The sequence below is a fragment of the Physeter macrocephalus genome, chromosome 7 (assembly GCF_002837175.3).
Source record: "Physeter macrocephalus isolate SW-GA chromosome 7, ASM283717v5, whole genome shotgun sequence".
NCBI classification, from domain to species: domain Eukaryota; kingdom Metazoa; phylum Chordata; class Mammalia; order Artiodactyla; family Physeteridae; genus Physeter; species Physeter macrocephalus.
The window spans coordinates 2,925,806-2,946,672 of record NC_041220.1 but is presented as its reverse complement, the minus strand read 5'-3'; the positions used below and the strand labels follow the sequence as shown (position 1 = coordinate 2,946,672).

At 44.5% G+C, this 20,867-nt stretch overlaps 1 protein-coding gene across 3 annotated transcripts in view; it reads right to left on the bottom strand.

Moving 5' to 3' along the window:
- Positions 1 to 96: 96 nt before the first annotated feature.
- ETFDH (electron transfer flavoprotein dehydrogenase) overlaps positions 97 to 20,867 on the bottom strand; it is a 37,444-nt gene continuing 16,673 nt past the window's right edge. For all 3 annotated transcript variants that reach the window (XM_007117463.2, XM_007117466.4, XM_055085781.1), the window contains exons 4-13: positions 19,729 to 19,810; positions 19,162 to 19,280; positions 16,830 to 16,907; positions 10,486 to 10,632; positions 9,161 to 9,301; positions 7,826 to 7,969; positions 4,313 to 4,481; positions 2,407 to 2,589; positions 1,908 to 2,129; positions 97 to 471 (exon numbers count right to left, since the gene is read on the bottom strand). In XM_007117463.2, coding sequence (XP_007117525.1) covers positions 308 to 471; positions 1,908 to 2,129; positions 2,407 to 2,589; positions 4,313 to 4,481; positions 7,826 to 7,969; positions 9,161 to 9,301; positions 10,486 to 10,632; positions 16,830 to 16,907; positions 19,162 to 19,280; positions 19,729 to 19,810 — 1,449 coding nt within the window. In that variant the 3' untranslated portion in view covers positions 97 to 307. The remainder of the gene's footprint in view (positions 472 to 1,907; positions 2,130 to 2,406; positions 2,590 to 4,312; positions 4,482 to 7,825; positions 7,970 to 9,160; positions 9,302 to 10,485; positions 10,633 to 16,829; positions 16,908 to 19,161; positions 19,281 to 19,728; positions 19,811 to 20,867) is intronic.

The window sequence follows — 20,867 nt, the reverse complement described above, 5'->3', positions numbered from 1 at the left end:
CGTGCTGAGCCTGATGAGTCAAGTGTACACTGGAGGCCGGTAGCGCCAATAGTGAACCGAATCTCAGAAGACTTGGAGAGAGAAGTAGATGCTACATCACTTACAAAGTTTTATTTAAGAGAGAGATTCATATTTTTTTATGGGACCGTTTTAGGTATAGTATAAAATTATTTCACTGATAATTATTTTATGAACATTCTGATCAAAAATATATTTAAGCTTTCTCGACACCTGTGAACTTCCACACATTTGAAGTTAACTTGCCGTCTGTTGTAGAGACACTGGCGCGGGTGAAGCCGGCTGCAGGTTACATCCCGTTGTATGCTGGGCCTCCACCGCCTTCGGGTACCACCCAGTTAATATTCTGACTTGGATCCTTAATATCACATGTTTTACAGTGCACACAGTTCTGAGCATTTATCTGTAGCCGAAGTCCATCACCTTGTTCCAAAGGTACAAATTCATAAACTCCTGTAAGGAAACAGGCAACTCCGTGCAGTAGCTGCCTTTAAAGCAGAGGCTAAAGTCCTGGAGAAATTAGCCACAGAAACCCTCAGGGTTTGTGGACTGAATGTTTACCCACAGAATATTAGAGACCTGGGTGTGTGCATTTGCTGTTGTATAAATTAAAAGTGATAAAAGCAGAAGGTACAGCAGCATGTGGCTGAGTTGGCGTTCCCAACAAGGGAACTCGAGGTTGAGCAGTTTTTGGGTGTGATGTTATATATGGACACACTTCAGAGACCCACATGCTGCAATAAAGTGAATTATCACAATAGAGCAAGTCATGTGAATTTTTTGGTTGCCAGTGCATATGTAACAGTTATATTTACGCTACTTTGCAGTCTGTGAAGCGTGCAATAACAGCATTATGTCTAGAAAACAATGCACATGCCTTACTTAAAATACACTTGATTGCTAATAGATGTTATCTGAGCCTTCCGAGGGTCATAGTACTAACGTCAAAGATCACTGAGCACGATATCAAATATAATAATGACAAAGTTTGAAATTTTGCAAGAATTACCGCATGTGACACGTGGAGTGAGCACATGTTGGAAAAATGGCGCCAGTAGGCTTCTTCAACACGGGGTTGCCAGGGACCTTTGATTTGTAAGAAGAGCAGTATCTGCCAGGTGCAATAAAGTGAGATCTGCCCGTATACGTGTGCACCATGACTGCACAGACAAATTAGGTTAGCCCTTACCCACAAATTAGGTTAGCCCTTACCCTCAGCTTACAGCTCAGTGAGATGACAGAAAAGGTTAAAAGATAAAGTCAAGGGACAGTCAAGGTCCCTCCCTCACAGAGCGTATGTCCTAGTTCCTGTCCAGAATGTCCTGATTTTCACACACCTGGTTGCTGTTCTACCAGCACTCGAGACCCAGTTCCTACTATAATTCTAGTTGAAAGCTCAGCACTGGAAGATACTGTATCCATGATGGATTTAAAGTCCGGGACCATTTCCCTGAGCTGCACGTGGCCAAAATCTAGTATTTTAGGCTATGTACACATATATAATGTATATGTGTGTGTGTACGTGAGCATACATATGTACAGACAGGAGCAGCCATGACAGAAATGATTTTTTTTAAGTAAGTCATGTGAACACGGAAAGAGGTGTTCGGTGCTTTTTCCCGTAACCCTTAACCTTGTGCTGAGGGTGAACAGAGAAAGGCTGCTTTTGCGAAATGCCATCTGAATTAGGCTTAACGAGAAATCCCTACTGCTCTAGCATTAGAGTAGAAACCTAATGAGTTTTCAAAAGGAAGCTGGAGATGAGAGTCATTTACAATTTCCAAGCAATAGAAGGAGAAATTTCTTAAAAAAAACGGAAGCCTATTTCTAACGTGTTTCAAGCAAATCCCACTGACATTTCAGGAGTGGATGGAAATGAGCGTACTGACCTGCAGGGCAGAACCGCTGCTCGGGCCCGTCGTATGTGGTCAGGTTTCTGTTTACAGGTACACTGTCATCTTTCAAGGTCAGATGTGCCGGCTGGTCGTGTTCGTGGTTGGTGCCACTCAGAGCCACGGATGACAAAAGGTCAAAACTGATCTGCCCATCTGGTTTTGGATACTCAATAGGTGTGCAGTCCTTGGCTGGCTTGAGCTGATCGGAATCAGAACCTTCCCAAGTTTTGAGGAAGGTTTTTAGTAAAAATGTATCTAATTCTAAAGTACTTCCTTACACATTTTAATAAAAACCTGTAAATACTATACTGCTGAAATAAGACTTCAGCCCTCTGTCAACAGGGATACCCTGTTCTCCTAAAGATACTGAATCCATCATTTCTCTAAGAAAGCAAGTTTAAAACAGTCAAGTGTAAAAGGTCACCCGTTTTCCTACTTACTGGACCCCGCTTCCTGAGTGAAGGACTGACGTTCATCCCCGGGCCGGAATTACCTTTGTGTCTTAGGGTCCAGGGCTCCATCCCCCTGAATATCCAGTAGAAGATCCCAGTGTAAAGCATCCCTCCGTACACGCCCAGGACGCCATGGCACGATGGCCTGACGTTCCTGACGGCGTATAGCTCTTTCCACACCCACGATTTCTTCAAATTGTCCTCATACTCGGTTACATCAGGTCCTTTTTACGAAAAACATGAAATGTTAAGTGAAATTGCCTCAAGGAGTATAAAACACTTTATCGTCAAGGTACTTTGCTACCGAAATAACACATGGCTTTTACAGTTATAAAAAGCAGGTGGTCATGTGAGACCACACTTGAAGAACGTTTCATGTATAAATGCTGACGTCTTCCCAAAAGATACCCATTTGATAGGTTGTTAACAGGCAGTAAGGCCATACTGGTAGCATGGAAAATTAGTTTCAAAATGCAGCGAACCTGAAAAGGAAGCTAAGAGAGCTTATGCTACCTATGGAGCTGATCACTGAAACACTTCTACCTGTTACGGGCTGAACCGTGACAGCCCAGAAAGGTATTTTGAAGTCCTGACCCCTAGCTGTCTCAGAATCGGTCAGAAGAGGGTCGCTGCCGGTATACCGAGTTAAGATGCGGGCATGCTGGAGTGGCCTGGCCCCTTGGTCCAATGACTGGCGTCCCGTAAGGCGGCCACACGGACACAGAAGACAGCCAGAGGAAGACAAGGCAGGGGCTGGCGGTGTTCTGCCAGGAGCTCGGGGCCCCTGGAAGCTGGAGACTTGGACACTGCTGCGAAGTGCTCGCCTGCGGAACTCTGAACACCTCCCTGGTTAAAGCTGCCCAGTTCGTGGCGCTCGGCTGTGGCGGCCCTAGGAGGTGGCAGCCCCTAAAGCTTGCGGGCCTGCACTTCATCTCCAACAGGACGTCTTGGTTCTCGTGACCTCCCTCCTCCCGGTGCCAGTGACCTGCCTGCTCCGGCCCGACCTGCGCGGCCGCGTGCACGTGCGCGGTGCCAGCGCCTGGCCGGGACGCGGGCTTGGTGAGGTCTGAGGCACCGGCCCTGCCTCTTCTGTGCCCTGAGGTCTCTCCTGCTCCCCCGCAGGCCCCCCGTCTCCGAGCACACCTGAAGGTACGGTCTACTTGGAGGAGCGTGTCACCTGACTCTAAGGAACACGGCGTATCTCTCGGGCATCTACGGACTCGCTCCTGGTGTGTGTGTCCGCAGGGAGCGAAGCCCCTGCTCTGGGAGGAGTGTCCGTCCAAGGAGACGAGGTTGAGCAATAGGTACGTTAACCAGTGAGCCGAGCTGAAAGGTGGAACACACCGGAGGGGGGGCAGCGCGGGAGAGGGGCCGGCAGTGCTGCGTGCCTGTGTGCGTGGTGCAGTCACTGGTGAGGTCCACGCGAGGCCCCCGGCGAGAGATCCGAGCCGAGGTGCGGGGAGCTCGGGGGCTGGCCGTCAGCTGGGTGCCCCCGGGACCCAGGAAGCGTGTCCGGGATGGACGCTGACAGGAGGCGAAGGCGGAGGCGGGTCCGCTGCCTGCCCCGGAGTGAAGGTCGGGGGGCGCCCACGAGGGTCCACCTGGGCCTGTGCGATGTGAGGCGGGACCCTCACGTTGAACTTGTTTCCAGGGGGCGGGGCACCTCGGGCCGCTCTACTTTCCATTCATGAAATGGCACATGGCGGTAAATACCTCCCTCACGGCGGGCAGGCTGCAGTCTGCTTTGCCCAGCGGGCATCTCGACGCTTTGTGTAGAGGGACAGTCACACCATGCATCTTTCAATGCCCAATGAAATAAACACACAAGACCGCCAAGATTTCTAACTGTATCTACTGTCATCCTCTATCTGTACGCTGAGTGTATGTTTAAATAGCTTCTTTTTAAACATCCCCGTGAAGAACCTGAGAATAAATGGAAGTTCTTACCTATCGTCTTTGATTGGAGATTCTCACTAGTTAGTTGATTAAAAATAGATTCTGCTGCCAAAATCCCACTTTTCATTGCTGTGTGGGTCCCTTTGATCTTGGGAACATTCATGAAACCAGGGCTACAACCAATTAGTAAGCCCCCAGGAAAGGTGAGTTTTGGTATAGACTGAGGAAAGAAAGTCAAAGTGCATCTGTTAGTTCAAGTTAAACAAACAGAACCGAATACTCCAAATTATAGCCTCTTTGAAAGCTGTAGGGAAAAACCAAAAAAAAAAAAAAAAAAATTACATGAAAATGAATCCGAGTGAAGAGAAAAATTCAGGGCAAGGGCAGTTTCCTCCTCCTCTAAAAACGAGGGTCAGAACGATTACTCCTTCTCTATTAGGACTTTTTCCATCTCCCTCCCCATGACTTACCTACATGGGACAGATGTCAAGACCAGAGCATTAACATTTAAATAAAATGTTTTTATTTATACATATCTATGTCATAATTAAAAATATTCTCCAAACCTGAATGTCTATTATCTAAATTGTGATCTGCTTTTACACGCATCGTGGGTAACACATGATTTACAAAGGATGTTATCTTAACTCTTCATACCTCCTTGTTTTACCTCGATGTCCAGGGAGGGAAACCTAGGTTCTAATCATGGCATCACCACAATTAGCCACTACCTTAAATAATATATTTTAATTAACCGAAGAATAAACTGAATTTCCAAAATAAACTTTAAGATGGTTGTGTGGGCCTCAGTATACACTTCTGACGGAAAACAACATACTGAAGGGTGGGTGAGGGTTTTGGTTGAGCCCCACGATGTAGCAGCTAAGTTACAGACCGCCTCCCTCAGGAGACTGTACTGTAACCTACAGTGTGGAAAGGAAGAAAAGAGAGCCCTGGAGTTGCTCTTTCCTCCTGGGAGGCTTCCCTCCCTGGAGGCTTCCTACAGAACGCCACGGGTCTTTGTTGAGAAAGTGGTGGGTGGTTGACAGTGTGGCCGGTGAGCTGAGAGGGACCCCGAGGAGAGGAGGCCAACAGGGAGCCCGCCACCATCAGCTGCCACGCCGAGGGGCTGTGGCCGCGCTCCCGTGGTTACAGAGTTCTAACTGCGAGGGAGGGGCGGTGAGAAGCAAAAGCAACGCTGGCACGAGAAGCCTCGGGCCTAGGTGTGACTGCTGCTCTCCAACCAAACTCAGCATCAGAACCACGCAGATAAGAGAGCGTGAAATCGGGGCGCGGAGCAGACAACAAGGGGGAGGGCTTTCTGGAATGCCAGGAGCTGCAAACAGAGATAATGGTCAGGAACCTGGATCATAACAGTGCTCCTCTCGAATCGGGCTGTGGCCCTGCTAATCCTAAGTCTGATTCAAGAGCCAGAAGACTGAGTTTAAGAAAAGGACACAGATTGCTAGTGCAAATTCTTCCAAATGGGCGCTTAAGTCCTAAGAATAAAAAATGTTATGGCCCAAGGGAAATATGTGTTTTTCAGCTCTGGGAGGATCCTACCCTGTGTGGGCAGCTGGACATATTGTTAAGGACCTGAGGGACCCAGGAAAAGTCGTTCAGAGAGATGTATTCTGGGACATCCATTCAACGGGGGTTAGGGCTTCCCTGGTGGCGCAGTGGTTAAGAATCTGCCTGCCAATGCAGGGGACACGGGTTCGAGCTCTGTTCCGGGAAGATCCCACATGCCGCGGAGCAACTAAGCCTGTGCGCCACAACTACTGAGCCTGCGCGTCTGGAGCCTGTGCTCCGCGACAAGAGAGGCCGCGATAGTGAGAGGCCCGCGCACCGCAGTGTGGAGTGGCCCCCGCTCGCCGCAGCTAGAGCAAGCCCGCGCGCAGCAACGGAGAACCAAGGCAGCCAAAAGTAAATAAAATAAATTAAAAAAACAAACCAAAAAGCGGGGGTTAAAATGAGGAACCAGGCCTTATCACTGAAGAAGATGGGTATGGCCTGGAGTAGTTCTACGGTAACAGATTTTACCCTTCCACCTGACGACTGGTAAAATCAGTCTCATAACTTCCTTTTCCTAGGACTTTTCTGTAACCTAATATATTTCTGCACCAAAATAAAATTACACTTCCCTGCACTAAAAGAAAAAAAAAGAACCCCCCCCAAAAAAACCCCACAGGGATTAAATACTAGAAACCCACCAGGAAAGGGGAGCTTTGGTACAGACTGAAGAAAGAGAAATAAAGTCATGTAATACTTGTTAGCGCAAAATAAAATTGGATGTTCCAAATTTTTGTCTCTGAGGGGTCTTCAAAAACTTAATGGAAGTAAGTTTCTGAATCTTTGACTAATTAAATCAGAAAACTTAGGTAAAAAGTGTATTGTGTGTGTGGGGTCATCTCTTCCTGCTCATCTAAAGATCTTCTGAGATGCTGAAGCACACGAGGCAGGTGTCATAAACACGAGCCTGTAGGTACTGCTGACCACACAGAAGCCTTTACACGGTCAATTACAGAGCAGAATTCGCCTGGGAATAGGTATTATGCACATTATTCAAAGAAGTTTAATGGGCTTGAACATAGGAAATTTAGCAAATATTATTGCAAACGAATAACTGCTCCAGAAATAAAAACCTCATGAGAGGTATGTAACCCCGCAGCAACGGAACTTAGGGACAGTGTTATTTTAGGGTTCTAGTGATGACATTCATAATTTAGCTGTGATTTTACTTGACTTTATGAATGTATTTAGAACTTCACTTTAAAGGTTAAGTCAACTTTTCTCCCCAATTTTCTATGATCTATTTGTTACTTTTACAACAGATTAAAAACAAAAAGATATCAGATTTCTAAAATATCGATAGTTCTAGATTCCTAGAATATTAGAGACAGAAGCGATCATCTTTAATTTACAGATGATCCCTTAATGCCCGAGGAGTTAAATAACTTGACCAAACCGTTTGGTATAAGTTTTAGAGCTGACTTTTAGATCACCTTACCTGTCTAATACTATTTCCAAAACAGTTCTAATAGCTTTTATCATAGTTAGCCATCTAGCTCTTATTTCACTGTTTAATAACTAAATACTTAATGAATTAACTGCATTTGATAGTATTTATTTTGAACATATACTAAAATAGGACAATTAAGGGTAAAAACTTAACAGAGGCCACCTAAAGGGCATGGATGACACTAGGTAGTTGAGATTAATTAATTACCTTTGCTGAAAACTACATGTCCTTGGGTTTCCTGGCAGCAAAGGAATAAAGGAAAAGATCTTGGATCACATAGTTTAAATTCTCTGGTTAAAGACAAACCAATAAACAAAAAAGCCCATGAATTTTTCTGTAGAAATCAATCTATCCTTAAAACTAAATTCATGATGTCATTTAACTCTGGTGTGGTACAGTTTTATAAATACTAGGGTGCTTTGCTTAGTTACTTAAATTTTCTTCCTGAGATAATCTTCTATCCTTTATCTAAAGTTGTTACCTTATGTTTCAACATTGAATTTATAATACAGAAATAAGGATTAAAAATGCGGACGTGTTACCTGAAAGCCGCCTTCGTTGAGGGCTCTGGCTCCATATGCAATCCTTTTCCCGCCTTCCAACGTCGGCTGGATGCTGGGGTGGTGTTTCCACCTCTGGAACTCTCTAAATGGACTTAGGTATGGATTTTGATAGTCTAGACCAACCTTAAAATGTTTATATTTAAATTAGACATCGTTATTTCAAATTATATCAGGCTGAAATGTGAGCAATATTTACCAGAGAACATGTACATTAAACTGCTTGACTCAAAGTACTTGGAGAAAGGTATGCAATGACCCAAATTTAAATAAATAACCCAATAAAATCTGTTTGGAAAAGAAAGGGTAAACAAAAGGATGCCATGTGTTTATAACTGGCAGAACTTGAAAACATTTAGAACGTATTAATAAATCACTGTGCTTTGTAAATCAAAGTCCAAATTAGAAAAATATTTGTAGGTAAGTGTTGTACATTATGCTTCTACAAAAGGAGTTGTAATAATTTATCATCCATTTCTCAATACCAACTCCAGAAATAAACTAAAAAGCTCGATGCAGTACTACCGAGGCAAAAGTGAAGAAAAAGAATGTAATCGCGCTTACAAAAAAAGAAGGTGAAAATCATTAGAGATTACATTTTTACCAAAATGCTGAAATTAATAACCAAACCTTTTTTGCTTTGAAAAGACTAAGTCACTATAAAAACTAAATCGAAGTGATGCACCGAACACAACAATAATGCATAAATTTAACAATGTGTCATATACAAGTCTAATCATGACATTCAACTATAAAGCTGCAACTGCAAGGTGCAGTAACTCATATCGCTTTTCCATTCCTTGGAATGTTCAAGACATAATTTACTGTAAGGATGTTTAAGCGACCAAAAGGGAGGAAATGGTCCTGTTTTAGTTAGAGGTTCAAACCCAGCGCGGACTGCACTTCCTGCAGTGGCGTGCCACAGTGGACACGGGCTTCGGGTCAGACAGGTTCGGGCATGAATCCTGCGGGTCACTTAATGCGTGTGTCTGGCAAGGCTGTTTAGCTTGTCTGGACTTCAGTTTTCCCACCAGTAAAATAACGCTAGACCAACTTCACAGGATTTTTATGGACCGGGATTCCCCGGGAAGCATCCAGCACAGAGCCTGGCGTGTAGCGGCTACTGTACTACAGCTACGTGAGCTGAAGCACACCACTGTCTACAGTGGCCATAAGCACTTCAGATGTGGATAAAAGCAGAGAGGAAGCTTTAAATGAGAAGCCTTTTACATTCTCCCGATGCAAAGCCCTGGTTTTGTGACACCGAAGACCCAGTGGCTCTCAGAGTGGAACTTCCCATCACGGAGTGTAACTTACCACGAAGCCGAGCGCTACGAGGGGCTCCCCTTCATTCAGGTGATAGAGGAAAGAGCCCCCATACGTGTGTCTGTCCAGGGGCCAGCCGACAGTGTGATCGACTCTCCCGGGTTTCCACTTCTTCTCATCGATAATCCATAACTTTAAAAAAAAGTCCTAGAGTATTATTTAGATGTTTTATGTCACCACATGTATAAAACTTGCTAAGTTTTATGTCTTATTTATGAAAGTTACAACTGAAAAGCAGAAATAAGAGAAACACACAAAAAAGTACTTCAAATAACCCAGAAAATGACATCAAACTGCAGCAGGCTGATCGGAGGAAAGAAACAGGTCGGGAACTCTGTAAGACATTCATTAAGTTCTCAGCCGGGTAAGGCCATCATGCGATTGTGGGGAACGCCGCTGAAGAGGTGGGGTGCTGGGAACCACCTACCCCTTGACCCGGGGGACGGCCACACGGGCGTGTTCGCCTCATGAACGTGAGCTGCGCCCTGCACTTCGGATCTGTTACTTTACAGGACGGATGTTATTCTTCAGTGGAAAAAAAGTGTGCTCCCTCCTGCAACACCCTCTCCCCGACTGAAGCTAACTGATCATCCTGTTCTCAGAATGGTGAAGTTTTAAGTTGCAAACAACAATTTCCACAGGAAATATTATCTAAAAATCAGATATTATGTGCCATCACATAGAATTTGTACAGTCTACCAAAACAATTAAGCCCTTATTCACAATATAATGAATCTAGTTATATATAGAATTTGAAACTTCCTGAGCTTTACCCTAAAAAGATTTTTAACATGAGTTATGATGAAACTTTTACGCTAATAGACCTAAGGTTTGGATAAACTGAGAAAATATACAACACTCAGCCTAATTAAATTTTAGGCTGCAGGTCAATATACTATGGCTGAGTGTATATTTCATAAACTAAATTATCTTTACGTTATAATTTTGAATAAACAATTCTTGTAGGATGTGGTCATTTTACAAAGAGCATTGGATAACAGGTCAAATCCTATTAGGGCAGATGGCATTACCATGAAAAAAATCAATATCACAAATATTTTCAAATTCAAGACTTCAATCAACATTTGATAAAACAACTAGAACGTGCAGACACAATTTAGGTAATAGTGTAATTTGATTAGTAATATTCTCCAGCCCCTTGAAAAATATCCCTAATATTTTCAATCATTATGAACATTTCAGGTTAATGAAAAATGTAACTATAAAGTTAAATCAATATTATAAACCACACGACAATACAAATGAAGGTAAGCTTCATCTTTCCACATGAAAGTCACACCAGCAAACTCGAGTACCTCCTTGAGCCCGATCCCGTACGTCTGGGGCTCGCAGTTGGCTCTCAAGTCGAACTTCCTGTACAGCTGCTTGGCCAGGTGCCCGTGGCAGCCCTCTGCAAACACTGTGACTTGGGCATGTAGTTCCAGTCCCCGCTCAAAAGTTGTCTAAGAAACAGGAACACGTTAAATTGCAATGTTTGACAATTTTAAAAATATTCACATTCTGGTCCGTTTTGAATTGATCTATGATTCAGGTATAGAAGGTGCAGATATATAATTTTAGTAACAGAACTAAGTACTGTTGTAAGTGGAATCTAATTTAAATTTTATAATGTATCCTGTGTCTTTGTCATATTGATCGAATGGTTAAGTTTGTATGAATTAAAAACACCAAGCATGCTCCTCCCCCCAAGAAAAATTATCTACAAATGAATGTACAGTGAGAAGTGAAGGGGGGCAGCTGAAATGAGTGAAGGGGGTCAAGTGTGTGGTGACAGGTGGTAACCAGGCTTGGGGTGCTCACCACTGTCGAGTGTATACAGATATCGAATTATAATGCTAGACACCTGAAACTTATATAACTAAAAAAAAAATGTTTTTTAAGTGCAAGGCCATTTCCCCATTGTTCCTGATTTTCCAGTCCCACGATTTGAAGCAAAAAGCACTATTAATAGATTTCTTGTGAATCATGGCAGAAAATTTCCATGAATAAAAAAACTACGAGTCTATTTATATCCTTCTAACACAAACAGGATCATCCTAAACATACTCTTCAGCTACCTGCTTTTTTCACTTTAATTTTACTTGTTCTCTATTGCTGGATATATACTGTAAAACTGAAATTTGTTTTTTCCAAGGGGAAAAAAATAAGCTACAATTACAAAGTCTTTCTCTCTTTTGCTCTCTGTATTTTGCACTTATATCTGGCACATGGTAGGTACTCAGTAAAGCTCCTGAATAAAGGAATGCAGAATAATAAGGAAAGTCTCTTATGAAATATATATTTCCTGATATTTCTCCATTCATATGTTTACAGGTATTGTGTGTACACAGACACATTCATACAAAAAAATGCTTTACACGGACAAAGCATTTTATAACTGTTTTCACATTATACAATATAAAGTGATTTGCCTAAGGCAATATACACGAAATTAAACATTCATTTAATTAATTAATTAATTAATTTTTGGCTGCGTTGGGTCTTCATTGCTGTGTGCGGGCTTTCTCTAGTTGCAGAGAGCAGGGGCTGCTCTTCATTGCGGTGCACAGGCTTCTCACTGCGGTGGCTTCTCGTTGCGGAGCACGGGCTCTAGGCATGCAGGCTCAGTAGCTGTGGCCCGTGGGCTCAGTAGTTGTGGCTCACAGGCTCTGGAGTGCAGGCTCAGTAGTTGTGGCGCACGGGCTTAGTTGCTCCACGGCATGTGGGATCCTCCCGGACCAGGGCTCGAACCCGTGTCCCCTGCACTGGCAGGCGGATTCTTAACCACTGCACCATCAGGGAAGTCCTAAGCATTCATTTTTAATGCTTGAATAGATTCCTACCTTCTCAATCAGCTCTCAATAACTGGACGTTTAGGTTATTCCAAGCTGTTTCACAATTTTTTTAAAAAATTTATTTGTTTATTTATTTATGGCTGTGTTGGGTCTTCGTTTCTGTGCGAGGGCTTTCTCTAGTTGTGGCAAGCGGGGGCCACTCTTCATTGCGGTGCACAGGCCTCTCAGTATCGCGGCCTGTCTTGTTGCAGAGCACAGGCTCCAGACGCGCAGGCTCAGTAATTGTGGCTCATGGGCCCAGTTGCTCCGCGGCATGTGGGATCTTCCCAGACCAGGGCTCGAACCCGTGTCCCCTGCATTGGCAGGCAGATTCTCAACCACTGTGCCACCAGGGAAGCCCCCGTTTCACTATTGTAAGCATGGCTCAGATTGATATCCTTGATGCGAAATATTTTCGGTCTAAGTGGTAAGAACTATTTCACTACTGATTTCATACATTCAGTCACTAGAGAGTCTGAACATCTTTCACGTTTGTTGGTAACTGTTTCTCTTGTGCAGAGCTCACCAACGTCACACACGTGCACACACGTCCTATAAGTGACTGTGCTCAGTACGTTTGGATTTGTTCCCATCTCCTTCCTCTTACTATACTTCACTCGTCCAGAAACCCTGTTAACAGCCTAGCATGCCAAGTTTTACCCAAGTATATATACATACGCACCTGTGGACTGAGGTATTTACATAGACACCTCAACTTTTTTGGTTCCGGATTTATTTCACAGTGGTAGCATCATATAATACAGACTTTTCTGTATCTTACTTTTCTCACAATAATACTTCATGGAAACCTTTCCAAGTCACTATGTGGCTCAAATCTTTCTTTTTAATGGCGGGCAGTAGTCCGTGCGGGAACACCATAGGTTATCCGGCCATTCTGCTAATGGGTAATAGCCATTCACTGTTTCCAGCTTATTTGCGATGATAAACAGTGTCATAAAACATACGCCCTGTATATGTATCCTTACAACACTGGTGCTTTCATTCATGTGAGCTAGGTTCCCAGGAGTGGCACTGTACAATCACAGGGCACACCTACTTTTATTTTACGAGATGTTCCCAGACTGCTTTCCCCAAAGCCCGAACAATTCACATTTCCACCCACAGCGTATAAGAAGACCCTTTTCCTATCTCTAGTTAGTGACAGTATAACTGTTCCTTTCACGGTTTTGCTAAGTGTAGAGCTGGCTAACTTACTGCTATTTTAATTTGCATTTTCCGGATTACTCTTTTCAGCAACTTTTTCTTTTTGACTCAAGAAATATTAACGGAGCACCTCTGGTGTGCCAGGTTGTATGCTAGGCACTGGGACAGAGATGATAGAAAAACACTGCCCCTTTCCCTGGGGCGAGGCACAGAGGCAGAGCTAAACATAAATAACTACGTGGGCGTGCAAGGAGTAAGTGTGACTGTGTGCCGTGAGGAGGGCACGGGTGCTGGCGGAGGGCTGGCGAGCCGGCCCGGGTGCCTGGGGCCCAGATGAGAGACATCAGAGGACCTGCCTCCTGGCTAGTGGTTACTGCTCGCCGGGATCCGCTCTTCATTTTGTAAGATTCTGCCCGTTTTTCTACTGTGTTCTCTTTTTTCTTGTCAATGTAGAAGTGCTCTTTGACATCACGGGTCGTCAAAAATTTTCCCCCGATCTCCTGCTTATCTGCAGACTCACTAGTATTTTTGGTATACAGAAGTGTTTAATTTTTAAATAGTTAAAAAAGGCCTGCCTCTTAAAGGTTTTTAATTTCTTGCCTTTATAGGATGGTTTATCTACCCTACACCTAGGTTGTAATTATAACCTAGATTTCTAATTTTTTTTTATCGTTTTAAGAAATCATCAGAATTTTTAAAAAATGAAGGTCTAACTCTATTTGCTTCCAGATGGACATGCAGTTTACTCAGCACCACGTATAAAACGACTCGATCTTAATGAACTAAAACATTCCTCTTAGAGGCAATACGCCCCTTAGTGTTTGGGGGCAGCTCTGGAGCCTCTATTCCAAGCCCAGCTCCAGTACCTAACAGCGGCCTGACCCTGGGCAAGTTACTCAACCTCGGAAACATGCAAACGCCCACATCAGAATTCTGACCGCCAGGTGCCTATCAGACCTACGATCAGAGCTACTGAGTGAGGAGCAGGACACAGCGCTCTGGGACTCAGGGGAGGCATGTCCCCGCCCTGTCACCGGGCTCTCAGAGGACGGGGAGCAGAGGAAGCGCAAGCGAAGGCGGCAGGAGGGCCATGAAACACTGGGGACCGGCATAAGGCGGTGTGAAAGCCAGGTCCAGACAGCGTTTCAGGAAGGAAGAAGTTATTCAGCTGTGCCAGCACTGCGCACCAGGCGCCAAGTGAGAGGACAGGGAACCGGGTACCACCAGGCGGAGGTGTCTGTGAGCGACGACAATGCTTCAGTGCAAGAGCAGGAGGAAGCAGAACCATGCCGGGATCAACGGAGCCGACTGGCGGAGCACACAGAATCCATCCCCGCTTCTCCTCACCCCACCGGCCGTATGAAAATAAACTTGCACGGGCTTCCCTGGCGGCGCAGTGGCTAAGAATCCGCCTGCCAATGCAGGGGACACGGGTTCCAGCCCTGGTCCAGGAAGATCCCACATGCCGCGGAGCAACTAAGCCAGTGCGTCACAACTACTGAGCCTGTGCTCTAGAGCCCGCGAGCCACAACTACTGAGCCCACGTACCACAACTACTGAAACCCGTGCGCCTAGAGCCGTGCTCCACAACAAGAGAAGCCACTGCGATGAGAAGCCCGTGCACCACAACGAAGAGTAGCCCCCGCTCACCGCTAGTAGAGAAAGCCCACGTGCAGCAACAAAGGCCCAACACAACCAAAAATAAATAAATAAATTTTAAAAAAAAGAGAAAGAAATTTACAGACTCAAATTACTGAGACTCCACTATACTCTTCTATGCTTTTATAGCTATATAAATACAATATGAATGTTTTTACAACTACAAAGCACAAGACACAAAAATATACATTTGAACAAATATCCTGACAATACACACACAAAAAGAACTATCAGAATTGTAGAATTTGCGTGCTTCAATGTTGTTTAATATTAAATATGGACATTTTTAAAGAATAAAATGCAATTTATAATCAAATGATCATAATACAGAAAAGAATAGCCATAACACAGGTAATATAGGAAAGACAGTATTCTTGCATCATCCCTGAGTTCCCTTAAGCCCGAGCTCCCTTACTGAGTTCATGATCCTCTCCACCCGGAACTCTGCTCCCTTTCTGTGCCCTCTGACCTCACCCTGTGCTCACTCACCACCAGTCAACTGGAGTCCGATGACTACGACGGCTGTCACTGATAACACGCTCACCGTACTAGATCTCGTCACTAACGCACACGCTCAGGCTGTTTCTCCAGGGCAAGATGAGCCCACAGACCCCCGAGGCGTGGACCACCCGCCAGAGCGTCGTCAGACAGAGACACCCTGACCCCCGAAACAGAGTAAGGAATGTCACGAGACGACGGTTCTTCGCAGCTTCGGTATTCTTCTGCTTTAAAACACCCCGAACCCAAAGACCAGGCTGCGGTGGATGGATCTGAGAGGCTTGTCTCACAGCCCCTTGCTGGGCGCCTTGCAATAAACTCTTACTTTGTTGCAAACTCCTGCTATCAGAGTGTGGCTTTGTGTGCTGAGGGCACATGTCACGCTGTGAGAAGCAGGATGAGATAACAGGTGTTGCAAACGTGGCTATGCATCAGAACCCCCGGGGCTTTGTTACAAGACAGCTTCTTGGGCCCCGCCACAGGGCAGGCTGAGCCCCAAGGCCTCATGTGACTCTGGCGCAGCCAGCCAAGCCACTAGGAGAACGCCGACGCAGGTAAGACTCGAGAGCTTTGGCACCTGCTAATCTCTACACAGGAAGGAGTGAAAAGCAGGACGATCTGCTGGAGGAGACTTAGACTAGATGCCCAGCTCTGTTCTAGAATGGCAGAGAGGACTAACTAGGAGTTAACAAATCTCTACTGAGGCCCTGCCACTGCCTGGCACTATGCTAGCCCTGGAGTAACCTTCCATGTTCTCTACCTTCATGGAGGTTCTAATCTAGTTGAGAAATTAAGACAATCAACAAATAAACATGAATAGGCAAGTTCATTTATCAAGATGTTAATTTGTGTTTTGTTCTTGTTATCATAGGAAAGCAAGGTATTTTTTTTCCTTGTCCTTTCCAAGGAATCTTGCAGAGTGTGAGATCCATGTCTTAGGAGCTCTTCTTTTACAAATGCAAAAATACAAGCTGTGAAAACCAGAAGGCCATCCAAGCCTATTTGGGAAGAGATGAAGGCAATCAGTTTTGCATTTACCAAAAGATGTCAAAATCCTGTCAAAGACTCCATCAGCATTACTGACAGAAATAATGCAAATGACTCTTGTTCACAGAAGTGGAAACTGTGGAGGTGGCCCAGCCGCTGACCCACGTGTGCATGGTGTTTGATTCTCCTTGAACTGGTTGTAACATCTTACTGATTCCCTCATTAATTAATGAGTGAAATAAAATCTCTGACCCATGTTTGTTTGATATTTGTATGTCATGTTTTTTCTTTTAAGAAAATTATTGTTAAACATGTTATATCTACTTGCCTAAATTATGGTTAGTTCAAAGATGTTTCTCTATTTTTTAACAATGAGAAAAATTCTACATTAGTAGCTAATGTTCTCACATGCACTTCATTAATGTGCAGTTTGTAGCAAGACTAAATTATTGCGTTGTGAGCTGATTCTTTCTCTTTCACTGCCAGTTTGCAAAGCGCAGAACTGTTCACGTGCATACCTTGGGCGCACCATCCTTCTGTATCCCTACGTCATTGGTGGCAATTCCTTTCACGCTACCGTCTTCATGAAAAAGGACCTAGAATGAAAACACGTTTGGTTATCACCTAGGGATTCACAACTGCTTGCAAAGAAACAATAAACAGCCTTCGATTTTTAGAAGGTGAGCTGTTCTCAAGGTTATAGAGACAAAGACTTAAGAATGTTCCGGCAAAAAGGGCGATATGCTTCTAAGCGACTCCCTTCTAGACAGAACAGGACACAGCTCAAACAGCTGGAAATGAAGGAAATGCCCTGACCTGGTGAGGAAGAACAGGGGGAGTTGCCAGAGGACAGCGAAGGAGCCGGGAAGCTGCAGCGGGAAGCCCTCTGCCGAGTTCAGGGGTCAAAGGCATGTGCACAGAACTTGGGGTCAGCGCCCGTGACAGGCTGGACCGTCAGGTGGGCGGCTGAGGACAGTGTCGGGAAAGCCTCTGTCCCCAGTGAGCCCAGACCCCAAAACCAAAAGACCAAACAACAAGACAAAACAGAGAGGGGCTGAAGGCAGCCCAAGGGTGATTAAAGTTTATTTCTGGACCACAAAGAAGAGGGAAAACTGGTCAAAGGTATGATTCTGAAGATGAGAAATAACAATTCTCTCTCTTATTTGGTTTCTGTTTCCTCCGGAGGAAAATGCTCTTTGGAAAGGAAAGAACAAACTGTACACTAGAACCTCACAGCAGAAAGCACAGGAGAGGAAAGGCGAAACAAGAACCAGCAGCAATGGATGTGACACCTGGAAAACAAATCCACCGTAGTATGTGGCTACGGCCTGGACCCGAAGATGGCCTCGGTGTACAAAACCTGGGGAGGAGAGGAGAGCTGCAGGGGACCAGAGAGAGACAGAGAGAGACACGGAGGGGAGAGAGCGCACGCGAGCGGGCACGTGTGCAGATACACTCAAAAAGTGAAAATCATGGATGCTACAAAACACCTACTTGTGACTTTGATTCCTGTCGAACATAGTTTAATTGGGAGAAATGCAAAACCAAATGCATGTGCATGAACTGGGAAACCAGAAATCAGTAGTGGCAAGTGTAATGCACGGACCATGTGTTTTATTTGGTTTATATACTGTAAAGGTAAAAACAAAGTTTTTCAATTTTCGCTTGTGCCAAAAACAAGAGAACTCCCTCTCCCATCCAGATTTTTTTTAGCATTTCCTTTAGAAAACTTAACTGTAAACCCTTTCTCTGGCTCTCTTAGATATACGGGAGTCATGTTAAAAGCTAAGTAAGACTCCTGCCAGGTCTGTATCTTAGCAATGTGTTTCTTGGGTACTCGGGGACACATCTGAGATGTGACCATGGAGGAGGATGGCGGCCGGTCTCCCTCTCTCTGGGGGAAGAGTCTGGGCTCCGTGCTGGCCTCCGCGTTGTCACTTCCCGCTTGTCACAAAGATACAGGACGCTTTATTTGTCCTTTGGATAGAGATGATTAACGTGCATGTAATGGACTGTATCTGCCTGACTCTGTAAAAGGGTGAGATTTCTTTCTGTTTCGGCGACCTCCCTAGCAGATGGCCTGTAGCTGCACTGCAGTCTTGGCAAGAAAAAAACTGTTTCATTCTTGTTTATAATATGTAGAGGTGATTTTTCTGGGCTGGCAGGATATTTTATTTTTAATAATTTCCCCAACAGTATTCAGTGAGAAGCTACAGTCCGATGTGGCCGCCAAAAGAGTTATTTTGAGGAAATTACTGGAAGAACAGTTTCCAGAATGAAGCGGGTAATGGCCCTGCTGTACAGCAGGCTTGAAGTAGTGCAGACATTCTGGGTGCCACTTAGAAAGGGAATAAAAAGGGAATGCGGTCAGAGGAGGGCAAGGAGAATACTGAAGGACTCAAAACATGTAACATGGTGGCTGTAAGAATGGAGACTATTTAACTGGGAAGAGAAAAACCCCCTGCAAAGGTGGGGAAGGAGAGCAGGGCATAGTTATAACTGGAGAGTTCTCCCTGGAGGAGGGCACAGATTTGTTCCACACAGTATAAAACAGTAAAGAAACGTCTCCTCAACTTAAGGAAGAGAGTATCACCAACAAACCAAACATCGGAGATATTTTTTCATCTTTGAAGGTGTTCAGTCCTAAGCTGGACAGTCACATGATGTGGTGACAAAGACTTCAAGTACTCTTTGGGTGAGATCTTGCTAAGATTTCTTCTGATCTTGCAATTCTAAAATCCTATGGCTTTTTGAAAGTATACAACTATTTACCTCTGTACCCATCTTGGTTGCTTTTCAGAAGAAACAGAGACCGCGTCCTATAAGCACTAAGAACAAGGCTGCACAAACCTCTGCAGCCGCGTAGCCGGGGTACACTTCCACGCCCAGGGCTTCCGCCTGCTCTCCCATCCAGCTCACCAGATGTCCCAGGCGCACAATGTAATTGCCATGATTGTTCATTGGGAGACCTACATACAGATACATGCTTGGCTTAGAAGTCTGACTTTTTATGGGTAAAACATCTCAAAAACAGAAATACTTAATTTAGAAATTCTAATCAATGTCTAATTTCTACGTAAATACACACACATCATCTTATGGCCATACTTTCAATTTATTTTCTAACAATTCTGGTCTAAAGTTCAAATTATTACATTGAAAATGACATTACAGACTAAATTAAAAATTCCTGGCTGCCTTACAAGACTATCGCAATTCTTCTAGACTGGAAGGCAAAAGCACTGCGCTCTAGGCCTGCTTTCTTCCCCACAAGCTAGCTGTGAAATTTTGGTTAAGTCTTTCGAGTCTCTGGGCCTTAGTTTTCTCATCTGTAAAAGGAAGGGATTCCACCCGATGAAATGTAGCTCCTTCCAGCTGTGGAATTCTGTAAGTCTACGAGTATTTATCATTCCTCACCTGGGAGAACTGGCACAGGAATTCTATATTTCTCTGTCAAAATTCCAAATCTATCTTCTGTTACGGGAGTGTTAAGTGGAGCCTGGAAACAAAAGGGGGAGAGAAAAGGACTTTAGTTCATATTTGTGAGGTAAATACAAATCATAAACTACTGTGTCAAAAAGGAAAGGGAACTATCCTCCTCACTTTTCTTCCATCACTTCCTCTGGAGAACTTGACACTGTAAATCCTTTGTCTCTTTGAGATGCATGGGAATCTTTTTAAACCTAAATAAGCCAGTTTACATCCCAGGAATGTCTTTGCTGGGGGCCTTGGAGCCACCTTTGAAAGTGAACATCAGGGGGGCTGTCTTCCTGTCTCCCTGCCTCTGTGGGAGGTGCCTAGTCAACTGCTGAAACTTCCTGCTCCATGGAAAGAGAAGAGTTTTAGTTTTCCTCTGGATAAAGGCAATTAACAGGTATGGAATGGATTGGATCTGCCTGGCTACATAAGGCTTTGATGTGAAAAACTTTTTCTATTAGAATTGATATTGTGTCAGTAATAATTCAGTGATACCTATTTTTGATATAACATTGAAGAGAGAAAGTTAATTAGGCATAGTTATAGCATTTCTAGTTCCAAGGAGCTCACTATTTTAGAAAGAAGAGCATCGTCCCTTGTGCTAAGCCCCATGTCAGCACACCCAGCCCTGACCTTAACCTCATTCACTTCCGGCCTCTATAAGGAATGTAATCTTACCCGGCAGCCTCTCTACCAGTCCTCGTGAGGCACCACCTGCAGCCTCGCCTGGTAGGCGACAGTGCCTGAACTAACCCTTCCCCCCCACCTTTTTTTTAAATCATACAGTCCTAACCACTGGACCGCCAGGGAATACCCTGAAATAACCCTTTTGCTTATGACTTCCGTGCCCCACCCCCTTTCTGCCTGTAAAAACCTTTCCTTTTCTGCTGCTCCTTGGAGCTCCCTTCTGTTTGCTAGATGGGATGCTGCCCAGAATCACTGAATAAAGCCAATTATTTATTTATTTATTTATTTTTAATTTTTATTTATTTATTAATTTTTTTTTTGTGGTACGTGGGCCTCTCACTGTCGTGGCCTCTCCCATTGCGGAGCACAGGCTCCGGACGCGCAGGCTCAGC